Here is a 22,992-nt window from a genome sequence, read left to right on the forward strand (position 1 = left end):
GCTCTCTTTCTCTCTCTCCTTTTCCACCACTGTACTGTAGGATCACGTTTATGCAGAGAGAAGAGAGAGCAGCGCCGCCGTGGCTGCTTTGGCCGCCCACCACGAGTCCGTCCTCAAGGACACACACCGCACTGCAGTCTCAGGAGGAGGAAGCCCTGCAATCCTCAATCCGCCGAGTCCGACAGAGAGGAGAAAAGGGGGGAAAAAAAAAACACGTCTACCCTTCTCCCTTCTCCTTCCCCCTTTCTTGTTCACGAGCTCCTCCTGCGTTGTTTTGAGACCTGCTTGTTTCATTAGGTGCCCTGGGCTTGTTTCGGTAGGAGCCAACCTCTTCATTATTTCCACTGTTTGCTAATAAAATCTGCTCCATCGAGGCACACAGGCGGCGAGCAGCAGGATTGGGATGTAATTTGACTGTGACGATCAGAGTTTATTGTTACCCTCTAATTGACTCAAGTACACAATCCTCCTCTTGTTTCCACTAAATTGTGTCTACATCATTCATATCGAATCAGATGTGTGTATGTGTGTGTGTGTGTGTGTGTGTGTGTGTGTGTGTGTGTGTGTGTGTGCTCACACAACCTGGCAGGCATCTCCTACTGGGGCCTGCTCAGTGGTTCTGACGTTCAAATTTCCATGCCAATTACTATTCGCACGATATGGTGTTGCAAACAATTAGACCATCTTGCCTGCCAGTGACTTATGAGTAATTGCTTTCCGTATTTGAAAGGTTTCTTTCTCTTTGTTGGAGCTTTAGACAAACAATTGACTTTCTAGACACAACTAACTGCTTTTCAGAGTAGTAGAATAGGTTACACCTTTGCAGTGGACATTTATGATCCCCATGCTGGACGTATGGACATGTGTATTTACAGTTTGATGATGGATGGATGGATGGATGTATACACTGCAAAAACTGTTCTATCTAATAAAATCTAACCAAGTACATTGTACATCAAGATCAAAAAATCTAGTTGGTATTGTTTTCAGCATAAAAGGGACTTACCTAGCGCTTTCTCGTGAAATCATTTGACTTAATTTAAAAAGAGTTTAACTTATTTTAAGACATCTCAGATCAAATTTGTCTGCCAGTGTGTTAAGCAAATTTGTCCTAAAAACAAGCAAATTTGGCTGCCAGTGCCAGTGCTATTTGTTAAGCAAATATGTCTTAATAAGATAAGATAATAAAATAAGTCAAACTCTATTTAAATGAAGTCAAAATGATCTTTCGAGAGAGCAGTAGGTAAGTCTCTTCATACTAAAAACAATACCAAATAGATTTTTTGACCTTCATAGAAAGATTAATAACAGTTGGTTCGATTTTATTTTTTGCAGTGTACATGAGCATGTTTGTGCAGTGGATATATGCTTTGCTGTGTGGTCTCTCACCAATCAGCTCCTTGTTCCTGACATCCAGAGCCATGTTCCTCAGGGCGGTGGCCACGGAGCACACCACCCGGTCATTGTCCATCCTCAGCAGCTCCACCAGGATGGGCAGACCCTTCTCCTTACGCACCGCCGCACGGATGTACGCCGCAAACTGCAGGGGAGAGAGGGAAAGAGAGTGAGAGAGAGAAAGAGAGAGGGAAGGGGGGGAGAGAGAGAGGGAAGATAGTGAGAAAAGTTGGTTTCTGCTACACAGAATGGGGAGTGCTTGATTTATGTTCTCCACATATGACTTCTGGAAAGTGACACACAAAGAAGCTACTCCTTCCAGAAAACGTGATGAACAAAATGTGAAATCTCAACGCATTAGGTATGTGCAGGTGAGTAGCTTATGAAATCTCAACGCATTAGGGATGTGCAGGTGAGTAGCTTATGAAATCTCAACGCATTAGGGATGTGCAGGTGAGTGGCTTATGAAATCTCAACGCATTAGGGATGTGCAGGTGAGTAGCTTGAGGGGACGCACCTTCCAGTTGCCCGCTGACAGGTTCTGTAGCGACCCTGCGGCGCCCTCCAGCGTAGCCGGGTTGGAGCTCTCGGCCAGCAGGGTGAGATAAGGCTTGACCACCGCCGGGTGCCACAGCATCTCCGCCCCTTTGGGAGACTTGGAGAAGCCAGGGATGGGGCCAACGCCGTCCCACTAGGTACAGAAACACACACACACACACACGGACATATGAAAACACATAAACACACACACACATAGAAACATACACATATAGATGAGCACACACCCAAGCTAAAGGTTGAAAACTTCTCATATCTCATGGGGCTCCATCTGGCACTAAGTGATGAAGAGACTTAGGAGCCTCTACTCTCAGGAGCTCCCTCTAAATCCTCCCTGGGGCACTTTCATTGGCCTGGAATGTAGGTATATGTGTGTGTGTGTGTGTGTGTGTGTGTGAGAGACACACACACCTGGTCTTCATGTGAGTCTTTCTTCTTCTTTTTCTTCTTTGCGACCCCAGCAGCCGTAGTCCACCTCTTTACTGGGCGACTCTGACCCCAACAGGCCATCGAGCTCCTGAGTGCCGACCAATCGCGATGGGGCGATCTCCAGCTCCAGCCGGTACGAAAGGTTCCTCAGAGTGCAAATACAGTTCTCCACAATCTAAGACAGGAAAAGAGGGAGCGTGAGAGAAATTAATATTTAATATGTATCTGCTGTATATAGTTGTCTAACAAGTTATTCTTGTCTTGGGGCTGTTAGATAGCGGCATTCTACCACAAACAATCTGTACAGACATGCAAAATAGGCCATTTTTATTCTGAGAGGGAGAAAGAGTCTGAGAGAGAGAGAAAGTACAGGGGGGCATAATTAAATTGTATGCCTGTCGTGTGTGTGTGTTTTTGCATGTGTGTGTGTGTGTGTGTGTGTGTGTGTGTGTGAGAGAGTGAGATAGAGAGAGAGAGAGAGAGAGAGAAAGAAAGAAAGAGAGAGAGAGAGAGAGAGAGAGAGAGAGACAGCTTTACGCACAGCACACACTCTGGCAGTGCTGCTGGTGGGACTAACTCATTAAGCATTGGCTATATCATCCCTCATCAGATTAAAGAGAGCACACTTAAAAAGGCCTCAGCAATAACAAAGAGTTTTAATGCCCCTACACGCGCCCCACTTTGTACTGCAAAGGTGCTCACAAAGCGCACACACTAGGGAATGGTGCTAACAGACTCATCAACATGTGGCAGCGCTAGTAGCTGCTTTCAGACGCAACCTCCGCAGTATATGTCAAACGGAGGTCCGACCCTTTCGTGTGGTTCAGATATGATGCTAACATGCGGACATTGTGTGTGAACGACACCGATGCACATGAACAGAATCTGTTCTGCGTGGTGGAACACGCACATGAACAGAATCTACGCATGTTCTTCGCTTCGTTCAGACACAAGATAATTTAAATAATGCCCGTCGGAAATACTAGGAGGGGAGTAGTGTAAGAGCCGGCTAAGTTCGGAATTCCAAATAGCCGGTTATGTTGTTCAGATATACGGCCCAACCGCTTGACATCCACAGAACATGTGGACTTCCATGTAGGTCTGAAAGCAGTGAGTGTGTCTGTGTCTGTGTGTGTGTGTGTGTGTATAAGAATCGTGGATTGCTAGTGTCTATTAATAGCTGGTTAACCATGAGAGTCGTGGATTATTGGACAAACTGTATCAAAGGAAGTGTAGAACCTCTCTTCCACTGGAAGCTAAAGGACTGGGAAATGTGTAGTATCAGCCTGCATGTGTGTGAGAGAGTGATCGAATGAGAATGACAACTGTTTGTGTGAAGTGAGAGAAGGAAGGAGATAAATTGTGTGTGTGTGTGTGTGTGTGTGTGTGTGTGTGTGTGTGTGTGTGTGTGTGTAATCCACACCTTGCTGTCAAAGTCGGAGGTGCTAACACAGGCCTTGATGACGTAGAGCAAGGAGTCGACGAGCCCCTCACAGCCACGCAACTGTTTTCTGGCCTCCTCCCCAGCCGAGCTAAGATTCCTGCAACACAAACACACAGTTAGGACGATCACACACACACACACACACACACACACACACACACACACACACCTGAAGAGTATATCAACATAATCACACACATGAGTACTCAATGTGCAAGCGTGCAAACACATGCTCTTGCACTCTAACCCCCTCTTCATGTCAACATACACACACAAAAACATGTAGTCATAGACTTGTCAGTTAGTTCCCTTCTGAAAACATTGTGACATTTGTGTGTGTGTGTGTGTGTGTGTCTGTGTGTGAGAATGCGACAAGGCAACAGAGGTGAGTGATAGACGTGTTGACCGGCCCATCCATAATGCATGAGTACTGTGTGTAGACAGAGGGCTGGCACAGGAGAGGCAGTCAGAGACCTACAGCCCCATCTACACAACCACAGGCACAGGACACAACAGCAGAGCGGAATGGAGAGAGGAGACAGAAAAGAGGAAAAAGAAAACAGAATGCATAGTAAAGAAAAAAAAGAATGCATAGTAAACTCTAAAAGAAGAGTGTGTGTGTAAGAACCTTGGAACAAGTCTCTGTGTAAGACAACCCTAACCGATACAGTAATTGGAGTCTATGTTGTGGTGTAGGCATGGCATGTGTGTGGGTGTTTAGGGGCTTGGAGTGTTACGCAATCTTCCAGACCACAGCACAGGTCAAAGATGTACACAAATTCTTGACTTTGAAACATGATAGCAACACAGTCTTCACCAGTGATCGGATTCAAAAGATCACCATTACTACATGCCACAACAAACTATAATTAAAGAATGTCAGAACTTTTTCTATACAATCTGAAGTCAGTTGAGTGAGTTTTATGCATACCACAAAAGTTGACCTACATATTAAGTGGCTATATATGGAAAGGAACCTACAACTATGGAATGATGTATGGCTTCATGTTGGAGTTTTAAAATACCTCCAGCAATGGTATAAAAAAGTGCGCTCTTTAATTGGCCCCATATGGGTAAGAGCCTATGTAGGTCACAGGCACCATGTCAGACATACGGGTGCAGTAGCGCGACAGCTCCACGGGGGGGCAGTGTTGCCCTGCGTGATGTGGCCGTTACCTCAGGCAGCCAGTGGAGTTGCGCAGCACCAGGGAGGAGTGGAACTTGAGCTTGTGGTCGTCGTCAAACGAGGAGCTGCTCCAGCCGGAGTGCGGGATGATCACAGTGTTGGTCAGAGTAGTTAAGGCGTCCCGGATGATTGTCATCTTCACCGTGTCGCAGGAGGACAGGTTCCACAACACCCCTGAGAGAGAGAGAGAGAGAGAGAGAGAGAGAGAGAGAGAGAGAGAGAGAGAGATGGAGATGGAGGAGACAGAGAGGAAGAAAAAGAGAGCGGAAAGGGCGAGACAGAGGGAGGAGGGAAAGAGAGAAAGATGATGAGATGCTCTGAGGCTCTGTCAGCTGTCATATGGAGTCAGGTCACCCTTCAGGAGCTGCCAGCTCCCAAGTTTTTTTTTTTAATAGATCTCCACTGTGGGAGTGCAGACTCTCATACACACACACACACACACACACAGTCGTCCAGATACACACAGGCATGGAAACAAAACCTGCCAACACCACCTTGGTGCACACTCACAAACAAGCAAACACACACGCACACACAAACTGAGGTTTCAAGTCTCACTCAAGACTCATTTGAGCACACACAGTAATGACTTGCACAAGCCACACACACACACACACACAGGCTCATGTTCCTAACACAACATCACAACACATAACGGCCCTCTGGTAATGGAGTTGACGCTGGAGTGAGTATAACAACACTGCCCACACTGATCCACATACAGAAGGACACATCATTAAACATTACATCACGTCTCCATATGGCAGGCAGATTGGCAGCTATTTATAGTGCTTAATGGACTTGATTCGGGTGCTCTTTGATGGCGCTGTGTGTGTGTGTGTGTATGTGGGGGATTACTCGGTGTGTGCGACAGGAGCCTTAATTAGCTGGCTCTTACCAGAGGCTCAGACTAACGCTTCTGATGGATGCTGGTAACCTTGAGGAGCACGGGCGCTCGTAATGGGAGACACACAGATGGATGTGTATGTGGTGTAGACACACACACACACACACACACACACACGGTTCCGTGCGCATGAGTGACAGGCTGGCAGAAGCATGGGAGAGATAGATTGTGTGTCTGTGGAAGGGAGTGTGAGCCAAGAGATTCCCTTGACTGCATTATCTATCATCTCCTCTCTCTCTCTCTCTCCCTCTCACCCCCCCCCTCCTCCTCTCTATCTGCCATGTCTTGATTCCCTTTCAATTAAATCACCATTGAAGATAAAAGCTCCTGTATTGCTAGCCAAGAAAGACTTTGCGAGGCAGATGCCAACAGTATACCAAAGACAGACAGCCACACACAGATTGTGTGTGTGTGCAACCCCTCCATTCCCACACACACACACACACACACACACACACGGCCATATCCGCTGTGTTCCTAGATCTCTGGCTTGACATTTAACTTCACTCGCTCTCCCTCCAAACATTTAATGTACCCAATAATGAAGCCTGCTTTCAGTGAACATAGGGCAAATAAGAAAAATGAGTCACTGGATAAAAAAAAAACAACTACACCTGTTTTTGGTAGGGGAAAAAAAAACAACAAAAAATAAATTCAGGGCCTCCCCTCCAATATGCCGTGCTCAGTCTGAACACATACCACCAACAAAACTATTTTATTTTACACTACACACAATGGAAAAATAACTTGGATTTATAATGGCTGCCTACTTATCCATGCTGTGCACCGCCAACTGCTGGAGCTGACTCCCCAACAGCTGCTTCATCATGCGCCTCATCGACAACATCATCATCATCATCATCATCATCATCATCATTACTACCACCACCAGATGCCACCTACGCCTCTGACCCATCTCTGTAAAACAGGCTCTGCCTTCCTCAAACCTGTGTGTGTGTGTGTGTGTGTGTAGCATACACACGCAAACACGCACACACACACACACACACACACACACACACGGGTACACGCCTGATGCATCAGAGTCAGCACAGCAGCTGGAGGACCTTCATCATCCACGGCTCGGCCTCGCACTGACCGAGGGAGCTGGTAAACGCTGGTGACAATGACCTCATGGAATAACAGTGATTCAGCGCTCCTAGGATTGTATAGAGTTTCATCATACCAAAAGCAGGTGTGCTCTCTCTCTTACACTATAAGTGTGTGTGTGTGTGTGTGTGTGTCCACTACAAAGGGTAGCAGGCTCTTGCTGATGGGGGGGACCTGTTGTGGTTGCTGTCTGTCAGCTGTGGTCTTAAACAGCCATCACTCACAGCCACGGTACAAAGCAGGGCCGCGGCCCACCCACCTTAATTAAAGTCCTCAGAGGGACATCAAAGCTGTTTCCTATTAGTCCAGCCCTGAGAAGTGCAGCGGGCAGTTATGGTCAACATAGACTTAACCCCCCACCACTCACAGACCACAGGGGCATTAGAGACTACACTCCACCACACACAGAGCCCACGTGTCGTATTCCACAGCCAGCTGTAACGGCAAGTGTGAACTCCTCTTGGATTCATCACGGCTGAGTCACACACACAAGCTTTGGCAAACACACACACACACACACAAACACACACACACACACACATCATCATCATCATCATTGCATACATCTAAGAAGCACCAAAGCCAGTGACCTGTCGGTAAATTAACTCCTGAGGAAACATTCATCATGACCTGGATTTGTGTGATGGACAGGAAAGGGGGAAAGAGAGGGAAAAAGAGAGGAATAGAGGAGGAGGAGAGAGAGGAGAAGAATGTGAAGGAGAGAAGAGAGAGAGAGAGAGAGAGAGAGCGCAAGAGAGAGTCCATTCTGGCTGTAATGAAATCTTAACTGAGCACGTTATTTAGTCTCCGTGAATGAGGCTCAGCCATCTATACCCAACCTGATGAGTGCTGAGGTGTCAGGCCTGGGCTAATGGGAATCCAAGTATATATCTGTGTGTGTGTGTGTGTGTGTGTGTGTGTGTGTGTGTGTGTGTGTGTGTGTGTGTGCAGGGGAACTGGATGGTTAGATCACTGACTGCAATGAAGTCCAGTCTATCAATAATCTCATTATGCAGGCGAAGGGCTTTGGCCTGGTGGAAATCAGCGGGGCCATATGTCCACCATGGCAGGATGTGTCCGGTCACTGCAGACGATGGCCAGCCCCTCCATACCCACACACACCCACTCACTCACACGTGCACAATCTTTAGTCACGGACACACAATCACACACACACACTAGTGGATCCCCACTAGTGTGACACACAGGCTCTCGTCGGGGTGGGTATATGCCATCTGTGCACGCGTGTACTGTACGTGCACACACACACACACACAGGGGAGAGAAACACACAAACACACACACAGGGACACACAGAGAGACACACACGCCTCTCAGTAAAAGACAGCTTGAGAGGCATTCCAATATGTTGCTGAAACCTCCCCGAACAGCTCGGGCCACTGAGTGTGCTTTGTGCATATCCTTCCCCACTCATTTCTGCATCTCCTCTGAAGCCCGCCACTTCATTTGCCAAATTGAGTGAGGGGATTTCATTTAAGTCAAACACGAATCAGGCCACACTGAATTAATTCCTGCTTATTATGGACGGGAGTAACTCGGTAGCTTCCTCTTAATTAAAGCCTGCAGTACTGCCGGCAGCCCACAGGGGCAGTATGGAGCAGTGTGGTGAACACTCTTTTTCCCCTCTTTCTTTTTTTCCCCATTCCTTCTCCTCTCTTATGCTCTAGGAAGCAGAGGAGTGGCTGTGTGTCCACACCCATTGGCTGGACCACACCACGGTCTGTTTTCCTGTTTCTTCCCACTAGCCTCCCCTCAATCTGGGGAGTGGAATGAGGGAAGAGGAGTGAGGGAGAGAGAGAGAGAGAGAGAAATGAGAGGGCGTGGAGAGAGAGAGGGAGAAATGAAAGGAGAAGGAAAGAAAATGAGGAGAAGGAAGGAGAGAGAGAGAGAGAGAGAGAGAGAGAGAGACTGCACTCTGGTCTTGCTTGGCTGGTCTCAGAGCTGCTCACTCCCACATGAACGGCGGAGCTCATTTCCTCCATCAGCTCCAAACAAACGGCGGCCAAACAAGGTTAAAGAGCCCAGAGGCACACACACACACACACACACACACACACACACACACACACACACACAAAGACTCACACAGAGGAGTCATGCATGCAAAACATACCCAGCGTAAGGGAAAGAAGAGGTGTATATATGCATATATGAGAGAGACCAAACAGTAGAAGCATTGACTGACAACACACACACCCACCAGATCCAGAGCAGACCAAAGAGCAATGGTCCTCCCGTTCTCCTATTTTCAGTGTTACACAATCTAAACATTCCTGTGTGAGTGTGTGTAAGGTGAGGCCAGTGCTCGCTCCCCCTATGTGTGTGTGGTGGAGTGTGTGTTAGGAGAGTCCAATGGTCCAGCAGCAGCTTTGTGGACACAGTTGTTTGGAGAGCGGCTGTCCCTGTCCTGTCTCAGTCCCAGCTGGTGGTGGGGTCACATGTCCTGGGTAAGGAGGTGGGGTCTGGGTGATTCCCGCAGGACAGGTGACCCAACCGGCGTGTGTGTGTGTGTGTGTGTGCTCAGGGTCAGATCCCACAGTCTCACTGCAGGGTAGAGGCTGGTCTGGCTGGAGCCAATGGAGACAGGCCAAGACCTGGCCTCCCTGACCCTCAGTTCAGAGTGTGTGTGTGTGTATGTAAGGGAGGGAGGTGTTGTCTACACACAGAGATGCAGACATGTGAGGTCAGTGACATCCCGGGTACAAAACCTCCTGTCAGATTTGTTCAAGTCACACACACCCACCGAGACATACACACACACATATACACACGCCACACACACACACACTTCCCCCAACTTTGCTCTCATGACATGATGGACTGTGTTGTGAGAGATCCAACCCCATGCCGTTCGAGCTGCTCGAGTTATTCCTGTCAGCTCACTCAGTCACGCCTGGAGGGGAGGAATGACTGCAGCGGATGGCAGCCTTCAGACACCGACTCTTCTGGAAGCCGTTGATTACAGCGAGGTGATGGTCCTCCGCCGACCCCCATTAATTAGTCTTCCATCGCATATCGTTGCCAATTAACCCAAGACCGCCTCCGCAGGTACAGGGTCTCAAGGGTTAACGTCAAAACTAACTCTTCTGAACAGCAGGAGCCAGCCAGGAGAAGGTTCCGGAAAGACTCTCAGTCTGAGAGATTTCCTTTAACACAAACTAAGCTTGAAGTATCTGTGACTCTTTGTCTGCCTCAACCCTACTTGAGTTCCCCCCTCTTGACCCAAACTAAGCAGCAAAAATAAGCAGCAGCTGAATTGACCATAAACATCGAGTCTTCTGCCTCATATCAACCAGGAAAGGAATGCAGGGCGCTTCTCTGCTTTTGCACACTATGTCACAGGTGACAGCTCTCTATACACACTACCTTCAACAGACAGAGAGAGAAAGAGAGAGAGAGAGAGGGAGAGATGGAGGGAGAGGGGGAAGGAGGGGGAGAGAGAGAGAGGGGGGGGGAAGAGAGAGGGAGGGAGGGAAGGAGAGAGAGAGAGAGAGGATAGAGAATGAAAGGAGGAGGGGGGATTGAGTCATATTTCGGTAAGTAGCCGTTGGGGGAAAACTATGTTAGACCATGAAAAGTTAAGCTCTGACTGTCCGTTGATATATGAAGGCTGTTAACACATTTCTGTAGTGCGTGTCCATAAAAGGAGCTACTTTGCTGCAAACCGTGAAGTCTGTAGACCAGCACAGTAAAGAAATGACATATTTATCAATGAGTTAATGCTGTGTGGATTAAATTAGTGAGCAATTCTAGATACCCCCTCAAGTCCAGAAGCAATAGCTCCACTATGCGGTTATGAACTTCTCTAGCGCCACTGCTGGTGATACCAGGTGGGTCATGCCAAGGTACCATAACATGACGAAGAGTTTGACGAGGTGCTGTTCATTTAGGTGCACATCCATTAAGAGCAAACTAGTTCTTCAACTATCGCTACACATTTTTTGCTGTTGGAGTTTGGGGAGCCCAACCCCTGCACTTTAAGTACTTCCACAGAAGGGAAATTCCAGCTTGAGCGAGCACAAAGGGCTTCCCCATACTTGGACGCCACAGTCTGGCCTACGTGATGAGCTCAACTGGGAGGTAAAAGGCATTGGCGAGTAAACACACACAGTGAATCATGCAAATTATGGAGGGGTTTTATCTGCCTGCTGCAACTGCACTCTTCCAGTCAGACACAGGCAAACTGGAGTGGGCAATAAACACACACAAACACACACACACACACACACGGGTAAGCACCCACACACGCGGAAGCACACTTACACAGAAACACACACACAAGCACACACATACAGAAACACACGGAAATGGAAACACACACACACAGCTGTTGAAGTGAAGCGAGCCGTGTGGCAGGCTGGCATGACTAGTAGTGGGTGACAGCTGATCCTGAGCGGCTCCACTGCGGCTGACTCAGAGCTGCTCCTGCACAGGTCAGCCACAGGCATGGACAGAGGCCAGCAGCTGCTCCGCATGTGCACAGGGGGAAGGGCAGGGTGGGGCGCAGGCTGCTTTAGAGTCAGGTGGGGATCTGCTGGTCTACAGGTGTGTGTGTGTGTGTGTGTGTGTGTGTGTGTGTGTGTGTGTGTGTGTGTGTGTGTGTGTGTGTGTGTGTGCGTGTGTGTGTGAGTGAATGTCAATATGAAACTAAAAGGAAAATTAATAGTGTTGTTTTTCTTGTTTATGTGTCAGTGCATATTTACAGGAAGGATGATTTTGTAGTGTGTGTGTGTGTGTGTGTGGGGGGGGGGGTTGTTTCACATGACCTGTTTCTTGTGCTCAAGAGTACAGGGTGTGGCTTGTTGAACTGTGACTGGTCAGAACAGGCTTGTCTAGTGAGTCAGAGGCCTGAATCTAAACACATGTGCTTACACACACACACACACACACACACACTCTCTCATCGGCTAGACATTCTCCATTCACTGCTCACATACATGCACTCCAACCAACGAGTCCCAGTTCTCCAGGCCTGTGTTTGTGTGTGTGTGTGTGTGTGTGTGTGTGTGTGTGTTAGACAGCAGAGGGCCGGTGAATTATGGATGAGGGGAAGGAGTGTGAGCCGGGAGCTGTGGCTATGGGGCCTGAGAGGATACAGCAGATGGCAGGCTCTCCACTCACTACTGCAGCCAGCCAGCCGCCTAACTCCATACATCACTGGGCCAGGGGAGAGGGACCCCCACCCTCATATTACTTACACACACACACACACACACACACTTTGTCATTTATCACGCACGCACGCATGCACGCAAATACATAATGAACAAAACACCTACATGCATAGACTTGCCAGCAGGGCCTGTCACAGTATACACACACAGATACACAGACACACACTCTTACCTGTGACCACCTCCCTGTCACAGTATACACACACAGATACACAGACACACACTTACCTGTGACCACCTCCCTGGCCTCGGCGTCCACGGTCTTCCTCAGCATCCGGAGCAGGGCGGGGATGCCGCCGGCGTTCCTGACGGCCACCTTGTTGTCGTCGGTGGCCTTGCCGTAGACCAGGTTCCTCAGGGCGCCGCAGGCGTTGCGCTGCACCTCCAGCACCTTGTGGTCCAGCAGATCCACCAGGTGCTTGATCCCGCCCAGCCGACAAACCTGGACACACACACACACACAAACACATTATTCTACAGTCCCAAGGGAACAGGCACCACAAGCCCAGAGAGCAGTCGGTTCACGCTTGCTCAGCAGACTGAGAACCGAGAACTGGCCACTAGCCCCCACCCTGCCCCTCTAGTCGTCACACAGGGGCTTTACACACATCTCGGTTCTCCCGGAGAACTTGATCCGCTCCCTAATGCCTGAGTTCTGCGGGTCTCGCCTCAGCCGTGCGACTGAAAGAGAGAGAGAGAGAGAGAGAGAGAGAGAGAGAGAGAGAGAGAGAGAGAGAGAGAGAGAGAGAGAGGAGCTGGGGAGTATTTTCAGACATAATAATGATGTTGGGGAAGGGATTCCAGTGTCAAATCCCCGGGTTTATGTGCACTGCGCCTGTGAGAGACTAGCGGGCCCGGGCTCTTTACATGGACGGGAGAGAGTTACTGATAAAGCAAACACACAGTATGTCTCATGGTCCTGTAGTCCCGCAGAGGTGAAGCAACGCAAGAGGGAGGAAAAAGAGAGGAAGAGACAAAAAAACGGAGAGACAAAAGGGAGGGAGGGAGGGAGGGAGGGGGGATTGGAAGGGAAGGAGGAAAAGTCAAAGAGAGGGGAAGAAAGAGGAAGAGAGGGAAGAGAGGAAGAGAGGGGAAGAGAGGGGAAGAGAGAGGAAGAGAAGAGAGGAATAAAGATAGTAAGAGAAAGAGAAGGACACGCAGGGGACAGGCAGACACGGAGTGAAAGAACAGGGAGAGAGAGAGACAGAGATAGAGAGAGATAAAGAACCGAGACAGTGAAAAAGAAAAACAGAGAGCAAGACAGAGCCCCCTCTGAATGTAGAGCGGCCTTTGTGGAAGCCATTAGTCTGAGAGCAGACGTCACTCCTGACAGGGAACATCTGGAGAAGGCGCTGGAGATCAGGGCCCTGATGAAAAGTAATATCCTGACATTTGATTTCAACGGAATAATCCCCCTGAGCAGTGAGCACGGTGTGCACGCACACACACACACACACACACACACATTTATTGTGTCCCCTGAGATGCCCGACTCCCTGACCATGTTCCTGGCTTGGCCTGTTTCTGGACTGTAGAGAGACGCTGTTACAGACTGTGTGGAGGAAGATGTCTCTCCAGTACAGCAATAGAGAACATCAGGGCTGCTGAGCACTGTAGAGGGAACACATTGCGCTCGTAGAGGCGTGGGCTTTGTTTGCTTCACATAGGCATGCAAGTGTGTGAGTGTGTGTGTGTGTGTGTGTGTGTGTGTGTGTGTGTGTGTGTAGGCATGCTTGCGGGAGAAAGTAATGCGTGCATTCAAAAGAGAGAAAAACAATGAGAGGGAAAGAGCCTCTATGAGTGGGTATGCCAGAGGGAACACTGTCTTTTTAAAGGCACATCAAAGATGCTGCTGTGAAAGTGTGTGTGTGTGTGTGTGTGTGTGTGTGTGAGGCAGAGTGAGTGATGAATGTGGAGGAGAGCATGAAAGGATATGCTGTAGTCAGTATTCACTACATGTTGCACACCGGCACCTGCTGCTTTTGTACAGAAACTGAATTTGGCTTCCTGGTTGAAATTTCTTCCTCATCTCTCAAGCTCTCCATCCGTCTCTCCGGTCCGTATAAGTCTGCCTCTCCCTCTCTTTCTTTCTCTCCCTTTCTTTCTTTCTCTCCCTCCATAGCTCCCTCTCCCTCTCTCTGCAGCAGTGGGACTAGACTCCCCTGCTAGGGGAGGCGTGAAATTCCAGCAGGGTTTGAGCTCAGTCTTGAAACACTCCCTGCAGTGCCTCACACCAGGGCCCCCCCACGCACAGTCGCTCTCCTACCCCTCACCCACCCCGCAGCACCACCAGGGCTGCCCCTTCATGCCCTCCCCTTGATGCACGCTCGGCATGCTGGGAGCACTCACCTCGGCCTTGATGCGGTTATCTCCATAGCACAGGTGCTGCAGGTAGGCGGCGGCGTTGGCCTGCACCGAGGGGAACTGGTGCTGCAGCATGTGGATCACCTCCGGCAGCTCAGGGTCACGCCACGCAAACTCCCTATGGAGAGAGAGGGATGGAGGGAGAGAGGGGGGGGAGAGAGAGAGAGAGAGAGAGAGAGAGAGAGAGAGCGAGAGAGAGGGGGAAGGGAGGGAGAGAGGGAGAGAGAGGGAGGGAGAGAGGGGAGAGAGGGGGGGAGAGAGGAGAGAGAGGGGGGGAGAGGGGGGGAGAGAGGGAGAGAGAGAGAGAAGGGGGGGGGGGCAGAGTGAATAAACAATGTTTACTGGGTACTAAAGACAAGTTAAGACCACACAACCCAATTACCCAATCACAAAAGCTACAAATAATCGCACACAGTTAATTGTCAAATTTATGACTTTCATATTAATCCAGTGTGCCTCCTTGACTGCCACTTCTGGTTGGTGGGTGTACATAGTGCGAGAGGGGCACAGAAATTCTGATGGACACACTCACACCATACCCATACACACATTCCTCTCCCCTGAACAAATGCAAACACAACAAACCGATGGGAAATGCATACCCCTTTTGCACACACTTGCGTCATGTGTTCAAGTTCTAACAATAACAACACATATCAAACAAATACAAGGCTCACACGAACACAAACTGTAAACAAACAACACAAACCTCGAATCCCTTGTGTGCTCTCTCTCTCTCTCTCTCTCTCTCCCTCCCTCCCTCTCTCACACACACACACACACACACCAACAACAACAATAACCTCACACCCAAACCCGACATACCACAGTCCTGACCTCCCCTGGCCTCAGCCCTCTCCAATAACAACCCCGGATATCATGTCCCCACACCAAAACTATTTACTCTCCACCTGGCCTCCGTATTATTGCTTTCTTTCCTTCCAACTCCACCACTGTTCAGAAAGAACAAGAACTCGCTAGAACAAAATAACAACCACTCGACTTCAGTTTGTCATGAAGTGGCGAAGCCTGTGTGTTTGAGAGTGGGGTGAGCAGAGGTGGGGGTGGGTTTTTTTTGGAACAGCTGCAGGGACTTGGAGACATTTCTTCACTGAATTTAGCATCAGTAGGTTTGCTAAACTCAGAAGAAGAGAAAAAAGAGAACAAAAGGCTTGTGTCTAGAGTGAAAAACACACTAGGGGCCTGGATTAGCTCCTCTGAGCAGATCTACAGACACTCCGAAAACCTAGACTTGCAGACATTCCCCAGCCATCTTTCTCACTTTTAAAAAAAAAAAAAAAAAAAAGTAACTGCTCAATTAAAAGTGAAAACAAACTTCAAAAGCAGCGCGGAACACTACACGATAGCCGAGCGAGTCTGACCTCATTATCCAACGGTATGGGAGACGTCTATTAAAACGGAGCCTCAGAATAACATCACAGAGACGAGACTGATGCTCCGAGGCGAGGGAGACATGGACAGCGGGCAGCAGAGAAGACCCATCCGCTGCCATGACAACCCTCCCCCCTCCCCTCCTGCCCCCAAACCTCAGTCTGCCCCTCTTTAAGTGCTGGGTGGCACTAGGCCAGACCACAGAGACGCTCCCATAATCAAAGGCTCCCTGGAGACCCCATTGCCTCTACCTCTGCCGGGTCAACATTTAAAGGGCTAACGGAGAGCTGTAGGAAGTTCTCTCGGCGTAACGTTCCCAAGACAAAAAAAAGGGGTGGATGTGCCCAAAGGAAAAGAGGAATGTGGGGGAGAGAGGAAGAAAGAGTGGAAGAGAAAGAAAGGACAGATAAAAAAAGAGCAAAGGAGAGAAAGAGAGAGAGAGAAAGAGAGAGGACGAAAGTGGAAAAAAGATACAAAGAAAAAGACTGACTAGGAATGAGAGAGCGAGGGAAGAGGAGAGGGAGTGAGAGAGGGGAAAAAGAAGATGATAGATAGATACTTTATTGATCCCCAGGGGGAAATTCAAGGCAAGAAATTCAAGATGGAGGCATGGCAGGGGGTGAGAGAGGGAAGAGAGAGAGAGATTAAGATGTCCAGAGAGCTGAAATGACAGCGCGGGGGAGAGGGAGTGGGCAGGAGTTGGGGCGGCCCTCGGACACGCTTGGCTAAAGCAACATCCAGGGGTGTGAACAGCTCTCCCAATGTGCAAGGTCAGGGAATCAGCATGGGGTCAAAAGCTCACACGCACACAAACACACACAAGAACACATACATACATACACACACAAAGATACCAATACACACTTATCTGTAGTTCTTTCTCCATCACACACACACACACACACACACACACACACACACACACAAAGATACCAATACACACTTATCTGTAGTTCTTTCTCCATCACACACACACACACACACACACACACACACAGTGCACTGTGGCTGAGGCTCTGGAGTGCTGCCCAGAGGGCTTAGGGGAGCTTGTATAGTAAGAGGAGCCGACTGTTGACCCAGCAGAATGCACAGGAGCGTAGTAAGCACTGCTAAGTCCCAGCGGATGATTATCAGCTAGTGCACGCTGTACAAATGTGAGTGTGTGTGTGTGTGTGTTTGTGTGAGCATGAGTGTGTTCACAAACATGGTTTAGCATGAGTCAAAGTGTGTGCATAGCTGTAAATGAACACGTACAGTGTGTGGGTCGTGGGTTTACACACACGTGAGTTGTGTACATGTAGGTGTGTGTATATAAGCATTTGCATTTATGGGGTTTTCATGTGTTTGATGTAGTCGATACACACACAACCATTCTCACATATATCACTAATGTATGTTCACTTTTTGTATGTTCAATACCGGGAAGTGTGTGTATGTGTATGTATTTGCAGAGGTGCGTTCAAATTCGGCAAACAGTGGCAAACGTTCGTGGCAAAAATAGGTTTTCTCTGAACAATTTGATGTAAACAGCCCATTGTAACAGTAACACTTCGTCCAGCCCACGTCCAGCTCTACTGTATATTCGCGGAGAACTACCTCCTCAGACTGTTTGCGACTGTTCGCAAACGTTCGACAAAAAAACTCAAGGCAAACAGAAACATGTTTGCAAACGCTCGCCTATGTTTGGTCATTTGAACGCACCTCAGCTCTTTGTCCAGTATGCCCTTCTCCTCCTCCTGCTTGGTGAGCACACATGTTCTAAGTACCTGGGATCCTTCTGGATGCTGTCAATGGAGGGGGAGCGCGTGTTGTCGTCGGGCGCTCCGGCCTGCCGGTACTGCGAGGGCCGGTAGGGGTCTGCGTAGGTGGCGGTCGAGTTCAGGGCGTAGTTGCTTCTTTGGTACGTCAGGGCACTCCGCTGGCTCGAGCTCCGCTGCAGGGTTCCCACACCTGGAGGGGCAGGGGGGGGGGGGGAGAAACCACATGCATCAACGGGGGGAGGCGATCATTAAATTAAATCAAGACCCCCTTGCTGAACAAGACCTTTTGTGTTGTTCCAAGTCTTTTTTGTGTGTTTTTTGTGAAAGCCCTAGAGATTAGAGGTCTGGTCTTTCGATTGGAACAGAGAAGAAACCAGGGTGAATGAAAACACTTGTGTCTTGTGTTGTGTTGTGTTTTTGTTGTTACTCCCCCAAATATGGAAGCCATTACCGAGGAAAAAGGCTGTAAAACACAGCCTCTGTGTCAAGGACAAAGTAAATGAGGCAGCGTTCTTTATAAACAAGTTTTTTATTTCCTGTCCAGTTTTTTAAGAGCTGGAACACTTAGGAGCTGGTTCTAGCAGGTTCTGTTAGGGAACAAGAGGAGGGGGCCATCTTAGTCCTCACACATGCTGCTTACAGCCGCTGCATTGTGGGAAGGGCTTATCACGCGTCACTGGCTGTCACTCTCTCACTGGGGAAATGGGAACAGTGAGAGACGCTTGTGTGTACACACACACACACACACACACACACACACGAACACACACCACAAACACACTCAGCCAGTGTGACGGAAACAAATGCTCAGGACGTCCTCCCAAGCCTTGTCAAATATTTAGTCTGTGGGCATCTTGGCAACATCGTCCCCTTTAAATAATTGCTATTTTATCCTCCCTCACTCCCTTCCTCTCTCTCTCACACACACACACACACACACACACACAAGCCAGAAAGGCAGAAGTTAGTCAGCTGATGTGCGCAGGCTCATGGGGGTGAGGCAGGGGTGGCATCAGGGGCAAGAGACCGCGCAGGGCTCCTTCATCAGGCTCAAACACACCCAGCTGGAATTAATTACCCCCCCCCCCACACACACACACACACACACTGAGGGAGCCTGACCTCTCCAGGGGCCGCCACGCGCCTCCGCTCTCTAATCCACACCGCTGGCCTCCAGTAATCAGCCCAGAGGCTGATAAAGACCACTTCTAATTTCCCCTGGACTGCGTCCACACACACACACACACACACACACACACACACACACACACACACACACAGGAAGAGGCAGTGCTCAGAAGATGAGCTATGAGGATGTAATCTGCATTGCACTCCTTCTCTCGTCCAACTTCCCCCTCTTCCTTTCTTTCACTCACTTTTCTCCTTTCCCTCCCTCTCTCCTATGCACAAGGGATCAATATTCCCATTTAGCATGAGTTGGGGGGAAAACACACTCCCTCTGCAGACACATACACACCCCCACACACACACACACACAAGCCAGCAGAAACAAAGAAAGCATGAAAAAAGAGTGCAGGGGAGAGGAAAACTATGAGCAAGGCCATTAAAATTTAATTTCACACCATAACAAAGACCACTTCGCAGATCAAATTGGATTTTTTCTAATGAGGCGCTTTTTTTTTTTTTTTTTTTGTCGGGACCCCAAACTAAACTTTTTTCTTTCTTCATTCCACTCTACCTCTCCACTTTATCTCCTCACTGCATTCTCTCCTCCGGAGTCCAGCATAATGCTATTTATGCATTCTTTTCTTAAGGCTGGGGGTGGTTGGTATGCTTCATCAGTGCAGTTTATGAGGGACTGCCGCTATCAGCCGCCAGTGATCTCCGGCTGGGCTGGGTGGAGCTGATGGGGTGGGGGGGGCCCGTGTGGGCAGAATATTAAATCCCCAGAGAGTTCTTTTCCACGGTGCAGTGTGTCCCTCTGCAGCCCCCGTCCCTCTTCCCATTATCACCGTGACACTTAGGTAATGGACTCCTCTGAGCCGTGTGAAATACAGCACGCGACCACAAGTGCAAGCACAAAAAACACACACACACACATCTATCTCTCTCTCACACACACACTCTCTCACACACACACACACACAGACCTCATGTCTCCTCTATTTTCTGCAGCTGATGATGATCTTCTGCACCTCATTCCGTTTGGAAGGAAAAAGAGTAAGACAAAGAGCTGCTCCACACCTGAGCGCACACACACACACACACACACACACACACACACACACACACAGAAAAGGGAAGTGGAGGCCAACTCCCAAAAGACACTACTACAACACACACACACACCATTCCAAACACATTCATACTCCTACACAGACAAACACACACTCCTATCTCCGGAAGCTTTGATAAGATGACCTCAAACAAAGCACCCTTCAGTAAACACTACGGGCTGATTTCGAGCACTGTGCAAGTTTTTGAATAGCATTGCATAAGCACTTAACACACAGACATATTCTATAGCTCTCTCTCCCCATGTCACACCCCAGCATTTGGAGATTATGCCGTGTTTGGTGACAGAGCGAGGGCCATTAGCCAAGTTGTCTCCGAGTCCGTTCTTGCTAAGTATTTTGTAAAAGAGCTTCATAAATGGCTTATGAAATCACTCCAAAGCCAAGCATTCCCAAAGGATTATTCTAATCTGCACTCGCTGATGCAAGCCTCCGCTGAAACACTCTCCACTCCCTTCACCTGGGCCTGTCAGTGACTGTGTGTGTGTGTGTCTGTGTGTGTGTCTGTGTATGTGTCTGTGTGTGTGTGTGTGTGTATTAGGGCTGTCAATCGATTAAACATTTTAATCAAATTAATTACATACTCTGTAATTAATTAATCTAAATTAATCGCATATATAATTTTTGCTGTGAAAGTATTTTAGATATTTAAATTCAAATGGATCATTGAATAATCAGCATTAGTGACATTAAAGTTCAAAAACTCTTATTATTATTTTCACTGTTCAAATAATGGCCATAATAATCTATGATATGACCTAATATGCTGAGGAAATAAATTCAAAAGTGTTTTGGGAAGAAGTTTTTTTTTCACATACAAGGCATTTCAGGCCACAGATATAACCTAGGGGACACAAAAAATAAATTAACACTTCCCTCAATGTCAACACTATTTATTTGCATTGATGTGCGACTTTAGAGTTGATGATCTCCGGTAATATGCAAATTCCTTGCTGCAGACATTGCAGAGGATTTTTTTTTTTTAAATCAACACTATTTTTTTATCAACACCATCAGGCCGTTTTTAAAAGTAAATGTTCAATGATCAATGATCTAGGCAGCACATTTTCTTCTCTCTCCTTCATTTTACAGTCTAATGGTTACTGACTAGGACGGCTCGGGGTCAAAGGTCATACGGAATCGATTAATCTGCGCTATTTTTTTTTAACTCATTGAGTGCCAAAAACGTAATATTACGTTTTTCCTTCCCATGCGTTGAGTGCCAAAAATGTAATATAACGTTTTTAGCTTTTTTTTTTTAATTACGAAACTAGACACTCTAACACACATTATATGTGATTTTGGGAACTCTGTGATGAATGGAAATGAAATATATGACGATCGAAAACTCATGAAAACGCACAATCTGGACATTTTATCTGGACATTAATCATAACTCGGTTGCCGCTTTGGGTCGAATCAGTGACGCATGCACGTCAGCTCAAAACCAGGCCATTTTCGTGGGTCTATCACTAGGTGGCAGTCTCGCTAGGTCACTTCCCGGAAACTTTACAGGCAACACTTCATATTTCATGGAATACGTTATATCTCCATTTCTAGAAAAAAACAGTGATTTTGATGAAAACTAGCCACTGTTTAGCTTGCGATTTCTCAGGAACAGTAGCGTGTAGAAATACACGGTTTGCACCCACTGAGAGCTTAAAGTCTCTGTAAAGTCTAAGTCATTGTATGTGTTCATAGCTATAACACAGAATATGCTGTGGCTGTACAAAAATCATCAACAATGGTCTAGATTGCTGGCACTCTAGGACAAAGCTTCCAAAAAAAGCTTGGCATTCAATGAGTTAATCAGTTATTTTTTCTCAAACCATGCAGATATGTTTGTGCATGTGAGTGCATACATGTATGTATGAGTCAAAGGAACTGTCTGAGTGTGTAGTGTGTGTGAGAGAGTACCGTGTGTATATGTGAATGTGAGTGTGAGAGAGTACTGTGTGTATATATGCGGGGGTGAGAGAGCGTGTGTGTGTATATACGCAGGAGTGATGGAGTGTGTGTGTGCATATGTGCAGTACCTGAGGAGGTCCTGTAGAGGGCGGTGTGCGGGGCGTGGCCCAGCTCCATGCCTGCGTGGTTGGGGCTGCGGTAGAGGGGGCTCTGGAAGGTGCGATCCTCGTAAATGGGCGTAATGTGGCGGTCAGGCGACATGGCTGACCGCAGGTCCTGCCCCATCTGGCTGTGCTGACTGGCATAGGAGGTCCGCAGACCCGCTACAAACACACACACAGAGTTAGTCACTCTAGTACAAGCCCCTCTTTGACCGCTGACAGCTAATCCCCGTCCCCAGTAGGGCAGTGGGCAGTAATGGACAGTGAGTTTCCCAATGGGACATCCGCTCCTACTCCCACTGTCTCCAAACAAAGTCTGGTTCCCCCAGCCTCCCGTAGCCAGACGCTCTCCCTCTCTCTCCCTCTCTTCCTCTCTCTCTCCCTCTCTCACCCACCCGGCGCACTCGCCTGACAGATAAGTAAGGTTGCAAAATTCCAGGAATTTTCAAAGTTGGAAACTTTCCATGGGAATTAACGGGAATATACGGAAATTAACGGGAATTAATGGGAATAAACTGGGAATTTTTAATATGGCAAGTTAGTCTATAACAGGGAACTTAAATGCAGTGGACAAAACCCCATCTTGCAGAATAATATTAGTTAATTGTTTGTTAACAGCAGCATGCTTCCTCCTCTGAGTGTGTGCTTCCCGAAAACAAACAGAGAGAGAGAGAAAGAAAGAAAGAGAAAGTGAGAAGCGATACCAAGCAAGAGAGAGAAAGAGAGAGAGAGAGAAGAGAAGAGAGAGAGAGAGAGAGAGAGAGAGAGAGAGAGAGAAGAGAAGAGAGAGAGAGAGAGAGAGAGAGAGAAGAGAAGAGATTGATGAAATTGCAATATGAGAAATGATAGTTGAGATATGAAGGATGACCGTTCATGCAGCACAGGAAATGAAAGAGTGTCCTTTGGCTGGCGAGCCTTGTGTGTTGTG

General features: G+C 48.1%; 1 protein-coding gene across 1 annotated transcript in view; it reads right to left on the reverse strand.

The window, feature by feature from the left end:
• The window catches only part of LOC125291549 (plakophilin-4-like), a 74,919-nt gene that overhangs the window by 5,444 nt on the left and 46,483 nt on the right, over positions 1 to 22,992 (reverse strand). Inside the window, 10 exon segments of the mRNA XM_048238332.1 lie at positions 1,390 to 1,540; positions 1,913 to 2,086; positions 2,365 to 2,403; positions 2,405 to 2,557; positions 3,806 to 3,923; positions 5,003 to 5,186; positions 12,453 to 12,666; positions 14,574 to 14,706; positions 17,747 to 17,930; positions 22,032 to 22,226. Coding sequence (XP_048094289.1) covers positions 1,390 to 1,540; positions 1,913 to 2,086; positions 2,365 to 2,403; positions 2,405 to 2,557; positions 3,806 to 3,923; positions 5,003 to 5,186; positions 12,453 to 12,666; positions 14,574 to 14,706; positions 17,747 to 17,930; positions 22,032 to 22,226 — 1,545 coding nt within the window.

This window comes from Alosa alosa, chromosome 3 (assembly GCF_017589495.1).
Source record: "Alosa alosa isolate M-15738 ecotype Scorff River chromosome 3, AALO_Geno_1.1, whole genome shotgun sequence".
NCBI classification, from domain to species: domain Eukaryota; kingdom Metazoa; phylum Chordata; class Actinopteri; order Clupeiformes; family Clupeidae; genus Alosa; species Alosa alosa.